The sequence below is a fragment of the Vigna umbellata genome, chromosome 8 (genome assembly GCF_029865625.1).
Source record: "Vigna umbellata cultivar VRB3 chromosome 8, Vumbellata_1.0, whole genome shotgun sequence".
NCBI classification, from domain to species: Eukaryota; Viridiplantae; Streptophyta; class Magnoliopsida; order Fabales; family Fabaceae; genus Vigna; species Vigna umbellata.
The window spans coordinates 42,223,580-42,235,967 of NC_142172.1; the positions used below are offsets into that span (position 1 = coordinate 42,223,580).

The 12,388-nt window shown below is 29.1% G+C and overlaps 3 protein-coding genes across 3 annotated transcripts; all 3 read right to left on the reverse strand.

The window, feature by feature from the left end:
- Positions 1–53: 53 nt before the first annotated feature.
- On the reverse strand, positions 54–1,382 carry LOC124844715 (NAD(P)-binding Rossmann-fold superfamily protein). The gene has a single exon (XM_047321712.2). It carries the CDS (start codon positions 1,301–1,303, stop codon positions 290–292), a length of 1,014 nt encoding a protein of 337 aa, XP_047177668.1. The 5' UTR covers positions 1,304–1,382; the 3' UTR covers positions 54–289.
- Positions 1,383–5,557: 4,175 nt separating this feature from the next.
- Positions 5,558–6,629, reverse strand: LOC124844717 (uncharacterized). The gene has a single exon (XM_047321713.2). It carries the CDS (start codon positions 6,411–6,413, stop codon positions 5,715–5,717), a length of 699 nt encoding a protein of 232 aa, XP_047177669.1. The 5' UTR covers positions 6,414–6,629; the 3' UTR covers positions 5,558–5,714.
- A 3,499-nt stretch (positions 6,630–10,128) lies between these two features.
- On the reverse strand, positions 10,129–10,916 carry LOC124844718 (heavy metal-associated isoprenylated plant protein 39-like). Its single transcript, XM_047321714.2, has 3 exons — positions 10,860–10,916; positions 10,656–10,731; positions 10,129–10,564 (listed from the first exon to the last, which is right to left on the reverse strand). The coding sequence occupies exons 1-3, from the start codon at positions 10,863–10,865 to the stop codon at positions 10,269–10,271; spliced, it is 378 nt and encodes a 125-aa protein (XP_047177670.1). The 5' UTR covers positions 10,866–10,916; the 3' UTR covers positions 10,129–10,268.
- Positions 10,917–12,388: the final 1,472 nt, after the last annotated feature.

A 12,388-nucleotide genomic window follows, 5' to 3' on the forward strand; every position in this document is an offset into this window, starting at 1 on the left:
CTGCCAATAAGATGGCAAAGAACCCCCCACAGTAATTCTTAAGGAATTCATAGTTGACATGATTCATGGACAGTGCCCAACTTCTCCCATTGTAAAAGAACAACTTTTATGTTACAATTATTAGTATATTATTGTTTTCTCAAAGCAACTAGTATATCAATATATAAAAGCATTTATAAGCATTAATCATCTAATTGCTTAAAGTTCTTTGAAGCACTGCACGATGGCGATTACGAACTACACAAATCTTATTGAACTATTTAGCACAAACACAACCAATATAGTGTACCTAGCTCTTTATGTGAGTCTCATACACCAACTGTGCAGCGATCATATCTACAACAGCAGAACCAACAGACTTGAACACAGTTATGTGGTCAGAATTGGTTCTCCCAATCTTGTCACCTCTCACAAGCTCCACCAAACACCCTCCAATCTCATCTTTCTTGATGACCCCTCTCTCAAAAGCCCCCACCAGTTCCCCTGCTTCAACTATCGCGGCCTCATTGTCAACGAACACCCTTCCCCTCCTTATGGCTTCGTCATCACACTCCATCATCGAAGGCTTGAAGGAACCCACCAAATCCAAATGAGCCCCAGCCTTCAACCTCTCCCCCTTTACAAGGGGTTTCTCGGAATTCGTCGCACAACTCACAATGTCCCCCAATCCGACAACCTCGTCCAAACACCCACAACCCTCAAAACTCACCCCAGCAAACTCCCCACTTTCCTTAAGTTTGTCGGCCAAAGTGGTTGCCTTTTCCACAGTTCTGTTCCAGATGAAGACTTTTCTCAAACTGGGTACGGCGGAAAGATGGGCTTTAATCAAGTGCGGTGCCAGGGCACCCGCGCCAACCAGAACCAGAACCTCGCTGTCCTGTCTGGCTAGGTATTTGGAAGCCAAGCCAGACACGCATGAGGTTCGGTAAAGGGTGAGTTTGGTGGAATCCATGGAAGCTAGTGTTTGGCCAGTGGTGGAACTGAAAAGGACATAGCTTCCCTGCACGCCGGGTAAATTGAGAGCGGAGTTTTGCGGAAAATGGGTGACAAGTTTGACGCCGACGTAAGGGAGAGACGGGGAAGAGGACCAACAGGGCATGAGGAGAAGGGAGGAAGAAGAAGAGAGAGGGTAGTGTTGGCGAATTGTGGTTTGGAGAATGGCTGAGGCTTGAGGGAGTGTTGATCGGAAATGGTTTATCAGAGTTTGGTGGGTGAGGATACTGCATAAGCTATCTGCGGATATGAAGATAGGAGAAGAAGATGCATTGGGGCTGCTGGTTTCGTCTTTGTTGGTGGCAGCCATTGAAGAAGTTGTTAGGAGACAAGTGTTCAGGACCAGTAAGGGTTTCTATGATTGAGTTTGGAACCTAGGACACTTTCCCAGAATCTACCTAGGTCAACTTAAACAATAAAAAAATAATGAAATGTCATAACAAATAATTTTTTATCCTCTAGAATTAAATTATCTTTTTATCCATTTATAGAAATATATCGTGCCTTTTGCTTTTACAAACAAATTTTTAATGGGTTATAGGTAGGTCTAACCCATTTTCACAAATCAACAGGCAATGATTTAAATTTGAAAGAAAAAATCATTAACTTAATAATAACAATAAATTATAAATAACATAATTTTTCTTTTGATTTGCTTACGTAAATGGCAAGAAAATGTTAAAAACTTTGAAGATTTATTTATTTTTATAATGTGGATTTAATAACATTTTTAATCTATTATATAATTATAATCTTTTTAATTTCATACCACTATTTTAAATGCTTTTAATTTAATTTTATTATTTTAAAAATCGAGTAAGTTTAATTGCTTTCTTCTAATTCATAATATGATAATAGAACATTAGCTACTCATATCATTATATGACATTTATGTTGTTAAGTCAATTTTAATTATAATATTTCATTAATTGTTACAGTGTTATTCTTGTTAATGTGATAAAAAAAGTTACATTGATTTATTTAAAAAAAAGAGTACAACTAAATTAGAAAAGTTCAAAATAATGGAATGAAATTGGAAAAAAAAAACTTATCATAATAGTAAACAAAAGGCTAGTAAACACGTAAAATATAGATAAAAATTGTTTTTTACATACTTTAAAATATTTATTTTAAACTGGAAAACACTCGAAGAAAATTTAATAGATCTATCTTTCTATGGGTCATAGGTAGGCCTAATATGACTTTTTGTCTGTTTCATTTTACATCCCGATACCTCATCTTACATCTCCAAAAATTTAATTTTAATTTTAATAAATATCTCAACACTTTAATAATATTCTAATTTAATTTAAAATTCAAATATTATTTATATTTTTTTATATTTTAATAATTATTAAAATATAATTTATATTATAATAATTATTATATTAAAAAGTAAAAATAAAATAATTAAAATAATAAATAATAAATAAAATAGTAATAACAATTTTAAAAAACTTGTTTATATTAAAATATTAAAATAAATTAAATAATTAAAAACTAAAAACTAAAAATTAAAAATTTAAAAAACTTGTTTATATCCGCAAAACATGCTAACAGTTTTGTTTTTTATTTAAAGTTTAATAAATATTTAATTTAATTTAAAATTATAATATTATTTATTATATTTTTACATTTTAATAATTATTAAATTATGATTTATATTTTTATAATAGTTTTATTAAAAAAATTAAAATAACAATAAATAAAATAAAAGTAATAATAATAAGAATAAAAATAATATTTAAAATCACATATTTAAATTTATTAAATTACATTAAAATATTAAATTAAATTAAATAATTATTTAAATTTAAAAAAACAAAATTTTAAATAAATTTATTAATCGAATATCTGTTAACTTAGGGTACGGATATGAATATCCGATAAATAATTGTTTTTAAATTTTAATAATTATTTAATGTAATTTAAAATTTTAATATAATTTAATATATTTAAATATTTTAAAATTAATTTTTTTTATTTTTTATTTATTATTTTTATGTTTATTTTTTTAATATAATTATTATATAATAAAAATTGTATTTTAATAATTATTAAGATATAAATATATATTAAATAATGTTAAATATTAAATTAAATTATTATTAAGAGTGGAGAATGACTTTAATAAGAAAGAGAAAAAGTGTTTATTAAGGTGAAAAATGAATTTATTTTAAAAACTTGAAGGTATAAAATGAGAGGTTGAAGGTATAAGATGAAATATCCTCTCACTTTTGTAAGAAGGAACAATGATGAATCAAAATAGGCTTTTACTTTCTGCACTCCATTATTGTTTTGTTTACACTTCTCAAATTTTCAAAATAATCACTTTACCCTTTACACAAGTAACTTTTGGATCACATGTATCCTAAATTTTTTAGAACAAGTTTTCAAACATTTTTGGAACGTAATGAAATTTTTGGAACAAAATTATTAAAAGACATGAAATGCATTTTGAAATAAGTTGTCTTAAATGAAATTTTAAAGGTTTTTCCAAAATGCATATATATAATATATTTAAAACGAGTTTTTCGAAACATTCTTACATGATGTGGTCTGAAAATAATTCATGAAACACGTTAAATATGTTTTGGAAAGAGTAGTTAAAAACAAGTTTTTTCCGTAATTTCTTTCTTATTCTTTTTTAATAGTGATTTTTCTCTTTTCTTTGTCATTAATGGTGGTGATCATGGAAGCAATGAGAATGACACCAACAATGGTGGTATAGCACAATGGTAAAAGGTGTTTGAATCTTTTCCTATTATTGTGGAGTTGCGGTTGATAATTTTGGGGTACTAGCCTTGAAATTCTGAGTGCTTAAGGTGAAATCTAAAAGTTGTCCATTCATTTAACAAAAACAAAATAAAAACAATCAAGGAAGTGAATTGATGTAATGTACAACTAGAGATGACCAAAAGATATGTGTATGCAGATATCTTGCAAATAAAATTAATGACCGATAGTTAGTATTTAGAGCGAGCAGCAGATATTTTAATATTCACTTATAAATAAATAGGGTACGAGTATTATACTATTTAACATGCGAGTACACTTAAAAAATTAAAAATAAGAATTTAATATTTTATTTAATTAAATTTAATTTAAAATAAAATTAATTTATATTTTTAAGATTAAATTTAATTAAAATTAAATTTTGTTTATATTTTATTTCATTTATATTAAATTTTATATATTTTTTATAATTTATTTAAATTTTAATTATAAAATGTATAAAATATATATTTTTTAATATTTTTTATAATTAAAATTAAATTGTTTTAAAAATAGATATCCATTCATATAACAGACGAATTGTAGATAAAAAAAAATTATTTTAAGATGAAGTTGCAAGTATTTGAAGTAAAAAAATATGACAAAGACAAGACAATAATGTTACCAGGATTTTTCTTTACGTAATCTATTGTCCAGCTTATAATACTGCTTGACCTTTAACTTTTACTAATTATATAAATATTTTATTAACTTTTAAGGGTCTGGTCACTTTATATCTTTAACTGGTAAATTATTTTACAAATATGTTTTTGTCCTGGCTGTAGATAAACTCATTGTCCTTCTACTGAGATATTTGTTGGCAGAAAGAAAAAAATTAAACATGAAATATTACTGATATTAGGATATAATGTTGGATTGGGACTTTAAATCGTAGACTTATTTTTAAAATATATCATCAGCAACTTTTTTATATATTTTTTATCATCATGTTGAATTATTTTTTATGTATATAGGTACTTATTTTTATAAAAAAAATATATTTTCACATATATAATTCTTTTTATATTTATTTGATATTATTTTTATTTTATATTGTATTATTTTATACTTTTTGAAAGTTAAAAATTTATTTTTTTATAATTATTTTATTCCTATAATATTTGTGAAATGAATGTAAATCTTTTTCTTACTCTTTATATATTCTTAGATGTTTGAATTGATACACGAACAACTAAATTCAGTATTGATGAATAATAGTGCACATTTCCCGTTGAACTGAATTTCCCATGAAAAAAAGGTTCTGGTAGAAACAGAAAAGAAGTAAAGTGTTCTAAGGAGAAAAAGTGAAGTGGAGAATGAAATTAAAGCACTTTATTTTCCACTTCTTTGACGTCCTTTTGTACTGTGCTTAACCACATTTAATTTCTTTTTTTATATCTGAAAATTTCAACAATTATCTTCATTCAAGTTCTCTCCTGCACAAATGAAACGGTGTCGCTATGTGAATGACTTCAATTTTACAGATTATGCTATGATTACTATCTGGTTGATCAGCTCAAACTATTGTTTAGTTCTGGTTTGAGTATGAAATAAGAAATAATTATGCTTTCACGGTAAGTTAATGATTTATAATCTCACTTTTAACTAAATGATGCAACTTTCGGCAACAAAAAGAAGAAGAAAAGAGATCAAAGCATTTGAACGTTCAACTCAGAATATTATTGTAAAAAATATATTGTTCATAGTTATTATCTGGTTGATTTGGTATTTAAAACCTAATTAAAAGCAAGTGTCTTGAACGTGCTACTGCCACTTACATACAAGAAAATCTCGGAAATTCTGCGGTTTGATGTGTGTGACAAAAGAAACAAAATACAAAGCATGCATGCATAAAAATAGCAATGGAAGGAAGCAGCCAAAGAGAAGAGACAAAAAGAAGAAAAAAAAGTAAAGTTGCTACAATTATTTGATATAGTATGTACTAATTAAATGCCTACCAAGGCATCAATCTTAGAGGAAATGCTCCAACTGGTGCTGGAAAGACTCCACTGATCAGAAATCATACCTGCAGCCGAAGCATCCCCACATTTTGCTACCATCCTTACACTCTCTAGCAACTCCTTCGTGCGAGCCTCTTGTGCCAAAATATCAAGCAACTGTTCTGGGGTGATCACCAGCTTCACTTTCCAAAACCTACTGCTACCACCAACACCACCATTAATGTTGCAGCTACTATTACCACTGCTTCTGCCAGAGAAGGCTTCGATGGAGGATCTCTTCAGCAACCCCATTCCCTGGTGGTGGTGTTGGTAGTCCAAGGACATTCTATACAAGGCAGGGCAGGAGGTTGTAGGGACACTGTGAGATCTGACATGCCCTTGTCTCACAACGTTTACATTTTCACCAACACCACATGGGATGTCTATGTTGTTGTTGTTGGTGGTGTTGGTGTTGGTGTTGGTGAGTGGTAGAAGATAGTAAGACTGACCTGCCTCCAACTCTTCGAATTGGCTGAGTGGTTTCCAAAAGAGGTCGTGGCTTCTGAATATGGCATGCCCTGGGAACTCGTTGGTGATGAAACTGACGGTTACCGGAGCACTGAATTCCATGATTCCACCGTTTGATGTTATGACTTTGATTGCTGCATGAGGATCTGACATGGCCCCAAAGAAGCAGTTTCCCATGTTGGACTTCAAACCTATATGATGATATATAGAGTTGTATATATTGGTGATGTTGTTTTGCTATGAATGGTGGGTAGTGCCTAGTATACCTTCGAGGGAATTGTAGAGCGGGAAACTTGTTCGGGAGAAAAGTTAAGGTTGTCATGTGGTCGGTTAGATTCTTCGTCTGAGCTTTGACAAAAAGCTTGTAAAGAACAGTATTAAAGAAATAAAGGGTAGTCTATGCTCCCATCATCATTATGATATTTTTGTAAAGGATTTGTATATGGCATAATTTTATGCAATATTAATAATGTTTATACGGTATAGAAATAATAAAATATCCAAAGGTACAATATGTGTGTGAAGGCGAAAATAGGAAATATGGGTTTATACCATTTCTACGGGGTTTACTTGGTCAAGTTAAGCAGCATATGTTACTTTTCACAAAAGAGGAAAAATGATGTTGGAAATCAATTTTGGTCCCACTAGGCTCGGCCCAAGAGAAAGAAAGCAAAAGCACCAGTTCCTTCCTGCCACTTGGCCCACTTCACTGGCCTTTTTCTTTTTCTTTTTGGATATTTGTCGTGCGATATTGAAGGTGCCAAAGCCAGTTTTTGAGTTGCGAAGATTATGGAATGAAATTACTTACTGCAACAAGAGTAGACACTTAATTTCTGGTCTCATGCATTAAAAAGACTTAGAACTCTACACTTCAAACGATTGCGTAAGAACAAGTATATAAAATTGTTAGTGGAGATTTAATTTCTTTTAAGTTAAATTTAGTTTATATAGTAGGGAGGATTATTAGAGCAGGGTAGTCTTTATCCCCCAATTACATTATGAGATTCACCTTTTTTTTTATTGTTTTTCTTTAAGATCAGAGTCAAGGGTAGTTGTTGTTGGTGATTAAAGAGTGCACAAAATTGCTTTATATCATTTGTATATGCATAAAGTAATACTATACGTGTGTAAGAAAGATAAATTTGTTAGCGCTATCTTGCGAACGTGTAAAACATTAAAACATATTTTTTATTTTTTTTAGAAATAGAAATTTAGACTCGATTTCATTCGGAGATGTAAAACTAATAATAAGACATGAATATAATTCATAACAAGAAATTAATTTCTCTAACTCAAAATCTTAATAATGAGACATGAATATAATTATAATAAAATAATAATAATTTCTCTAACTCAAAATCTTAAAAGAATAGATTCGCGTAGTCAATTTTTTTTATTTGTATTCAACATAATACTTAGACTCTTGCATAACTCTAATGAAGAAGTGTGCGTTGCTTATGCTGTTTATTTTCTTTCATAGATCACACAACTACCTAATTAAAGTATTAATATGTGTGTTGGTTTCTTTAATTCACTTCCTTCTATTTTGTTTGACCACTGTTACATCATTTGTCCTCTCTCTTAGCTGTTTCTCCATCTTTCCTATTTAATATCTTGGGAGTTTATTAAGCCAATCCAAACCAGATTATGTGGCCTTCAACATCTCATAATACCAGCTTAATTAACATTGATGAGAATCTTTTCAATTGGAGCATTTAAATAAATCGTGCATTAACCTAGACAGATCCAATTAATCTGACTCTTGTCTTGTATTGATTATTGTAGGAGTCAACAAGTTGTAAGCAAAGATGATACTGATGGAGACGTCTGGTGAATGAATATATACTTAAAAAGGTGTAATGCTTATGCATCAAATAAACTAATCTCTCTCTTTCTCCTCGTTATTCAGTTTGCTTTCACATGTATAAATAAACACTCATTCTTTATATACCTGCATGTGATCTTTCTTGCGTACTGATGAAGGTCCCCGTATTCACCAATTAAGCCATACAACTTGCATTTAGTTATGCAAAATTATTTACATTCAAAATTCAGTTTTATATTTTAATTTTTGTGGTGAAGATTCCAAAGAAAATACATATATAATTAAAAAGTAATATCCAAATAGATGGTTAATATGTTTTCTAGAGATAAGTGTTAGAAGTGGATTTTAAACCTAATTCAACCCAACAAAACCAGCTTGTAGGATGAGGTTTGCACCCACTTATAAATTATGAATTGACTTTATCTCTAATTGAGGTGGAACTTCCAACAATAAGATTAAGAAAAACATATAAACCTTACATTATACATACTGATTAACATGCTAACAAAAATTATGAGAATAATTCTAAAAAAGAATATTATTTATTGGATCTATCATATGTTAATTGATGGATGTGAAATCTTTAAGATACATGAGAGTTAAGATTGCATTATTAAAGTAGTGTGTTTTGTATTTTATTGTAAAGAAACTTGAGATAAAATAATTCAACGATTGGAAGTGGAATATTCAGATGAAGGAGACCATGTTCGTCTTTGCACGTCAAGGTGTTTCCACTCACTAACTACTCTTCATGAATCTTAATTAACTATGAAATATCCGTTACAGTCAGAAATGAAATTCAGAAGATAGTCATTTGATAAATAAATTAGGAAAATATAATGATTTTTTTTATATAAATGCAAACATAATAGTCTTCGGAGAAAACACTTTTTTTCCTAGTTATCTTTTATTCTAAAATATATTATTTGCTGTAAACACTATTAATTCAAATAATTCAAGACAACAAAAATAATAAATAATGAATCCAACTCAATTCTAATGGTAAGTTTTTAAAGGAAGATGATTGATAAGATTGTGAGATTAATTAATAAACTTTTTTAATTGGTCAACTTTGTTTTATAGCGAAAGCATAAAGAGACAGCTGTTAGTGAAGATCCAAATCATTTTGAATATACTCTGTCATGTGATTAAAATTTACGAGTAATGATGAATTTATCTGCAATTGGGGAGAATTTGAGTTAAAGAAGATAAACGAGAAAAAAAAAGAGTGAAGGTGAAGAAAACAATGAATAGAAGGTTGAGAAAAAACAAAGTGATGGGTATAGCCCAATAACTTCTGTGATAAAATAATAAAGTAAGAAAAAGAAGAAAATGAAATCCAAATGAGATGGAAGAGGAACATAATATATAAACAGTTCTATAAACAAGACTAAAGAATATAAAATTAATTATCTCTATTTTAATAAAAAGAAAATGTTCTGGAAACTATTTTGCTGAATTGTTTCTAGACTTTTTTTTATCGTCAGCTAATATTTTAAATTTTCAGGAATTAATTTATTTTTAAAACAAAAAAGTATGATATATTCCTAAACTTTTACAATAGTATTTTTACATTCTTAATTAAAATAAAAATCAATAAAAAATAATTTTTAGTATTTTTTATTAATCTTTACTGTAATTACATTAAAATCATTGTGGACTATACATTTTGAATTAGTTGACAATGTCAAATTTTTACAGTAATATTATTTTGATATTAAACTTATCATTTATTTTAAAATTTGATACCAATAATTATTAAATTTTTCCCATTAGTATAAATATTTTATTTTAATAATATTAAAATTATTTTCATTTAATTTTTTAGTTTAAATCACTATAAAAAATTTATTAAATAATAATTAATTTAAAAACAAAAAATAATTAATTATTTTATTGATTAATTTAAGCACTGTTTTATAAAATAAAAGTCATATAAAATAGTTTCTATCATTAATAAAAGTTTATAATTGATTTACAAATCAAAGCTTAAGTTGGTCTATAATATGAATTACTAAAGTTTTAACTATTTAGTAAATAATTAAAATATTAGTAATTACACCATTATTACTGGATCTCTTCTTCTCTAAAGAAATTACAAACAGCAATGGAAGGTGATATTCAAATACACACCAATACAACTTGGAACAACATGTACTTTTGTAAGGTTATTTTGTATTGAGTTCGCATGATGTTCTGAAATGAACTTAGCAAATGACACACGCATTAGGATTCTCTTCAACGTAACTGGTGTAATGATAATGATTATGGTAGGTTTCGTAGGTCTTCAAAATATCAGCAATATTCTGAGTTTGATCTATATTCTTCTTCTCCGGCGGCTCCTTCTCTTTTTTATTTTCCTTTTTCTCTACCATGGCGGGTCCATAAGAGAGTATCTCGGTGTAACACAGCTTCCTCAGCTTCTCCACTACAACCACAGCGTCCATGTCTCCAATTAAGGTTAATTTCTGCTCCTTCATCTCCATTGACACTGATTCAACTCCTGCAATAATAATAATAATAATAATTAATCACCTTCAAATTATTATATAAAACAAAAGCTTTTTGTAAGTTAAAGAAATTAAGATTGGTACCTGAAATTTTGGAGACTGCCTTCATGGCTTTTTTCTTAGTTTTGTCATCCAGCAGTTCCACCTGTAGCACAACTTTCTGCGATGGAGTGAAGAACAGAAAACTGTTATATATGACTTGGTCACTTTTTTATGAATGAAAATATTATGAAACGAGATCTCGTAGTATGAATCTCAAAGAGTAAACATGATGAAACAAATTCTCACATTCATTGACGCAGCCTTGAAGGTTGAGGAAAGCTAAACAAGTGTGTTGGAGTGAAGTAACTAGAACAACCTGATTGAACATATTTAAAGAAAAAATCAACACAAAGAGAGAGGGAAAGTCAAACACGTATATCATGATTAACTGTAATAATTCACCATTTACGATGCCTCGTTATGAGTTAGATCAGTTTTTAATTGAATCAGAGTAAATAAATATGGATTATAGAGTAAATAAATAGCATTGAATGAGTTAGATGAATGAATATCTTTTATAATTTTGCTTGCTTTAGTTTCTGTAAAAGTTACATGATTTCTTTATAGCATCAAATTTAAAAATAACTTTTGTGATAAAAAAAAAATTGATGGAGCAAAAACTTTGATTTTAAATTAAAGTTATTTCTTTATGTTAAGATATGTCAAATATTCTATTAAAGGATATTAGGCAATCAAATATTATGTTAGTTATAATTTAGATATTATTATAATTTGTGCAGATTTATGCACCTGTCATTCCTTTAATAGATGAAGGATTATAGGATCCTTAAATGTATATATATGGTACTCTACTCTTTGAAATAATATATCAGAATTATTCTTTAAACCTTTTAATATGGTATCAAGAGCCAACACTGATATCCTCTAAGATATAGGAATCAGTGCCTTTTTTCATTGAATATTTCTGATGGCTTCTTCCGATGACAATCAATCGGAGAAACATGATTCTGGAACTTCCGCTGCTTCCAAGAGTTATATTTCTACTGCTGTCGGATTTGTGACCAAGTCAGGTGTATCTAACTCTGCCCTTAATCTTTCTGTTGTTACTAAGGATAGTAATTGGATAATTGATGCGGGTGCTACTGATCATATGACTTGTGATCCTCATATATTTACTAATTTTTCCTCTAATTGTTCTAAAATTGTTATTATTAATGCCAATGGGGTCTCATCTCCTATTGAAGGTATAGGTACTATATCTCTCTCACCCTCCTTATCGATTCCTGATGTTTTATTTATTCCTACATTAAACTGTAATCTTATCTCCGTCAGCAAGTTAACCAAATCACATTCTTGTGTTGCCTTATTTTACCCAACCCATTGTCTTTTTCAGAACATCCATTCCAAGGAGAAGATTGCTAGTGGTAGAGAGAGAGTGAAGGACTGTATTATCTTGAAAATGTCTCACAATCAAACCATAATAAAGGATTGACTTGTCTTGCGAACGATCACATACAAGATAAAAACAAAAAAGAAATTTGGTTGTGGCATAGACGGTTGGGACATCCCTCTTTTGGTTATTTAAAAAAACTATTTCCATCACTATTTCATAAATGCAATATTTCTGATTTTTTTTGTGAAACTTGTGTTTTTGGAAAAAATCATCGTGTTGTGTTTCCTTTAAGCAATAACAAAACTAATTTTCCTTTTTCATTAATTCACATAGATGTTTAGGGCCCTGCCCCGCAATCTATACATAATGGAAAAAAATGGTTTATCAGTTTTGTTGATGATTGTACTTGGGTAACCTGGGT

Coding starts and splice junctions, on each gene's coding strand:
- LOC124844715 (XM_047321712.2), bottom strand. CDS start 1,303: ATGGCTGCCACCAACAAAGACGAAACCAGCAGCCCCAATGCATCTTCT.
- LOC124844717 (XM_047321713.2), bottom strand. CDS start 6,413: ATGGGAAACTGCTTCTTTGGGGCCATGTCAGATCCTCATGCAGCAATC.
- LOC124844718 (XM_047321714.2), bottom strand. Junction 10,565..10,655: donor GGCAGTCTCCAAAATTTCAG/GTACCAATCTTA, acceptor TTATTATTGCAG/GAGTTGAATCAGTGTCAATG.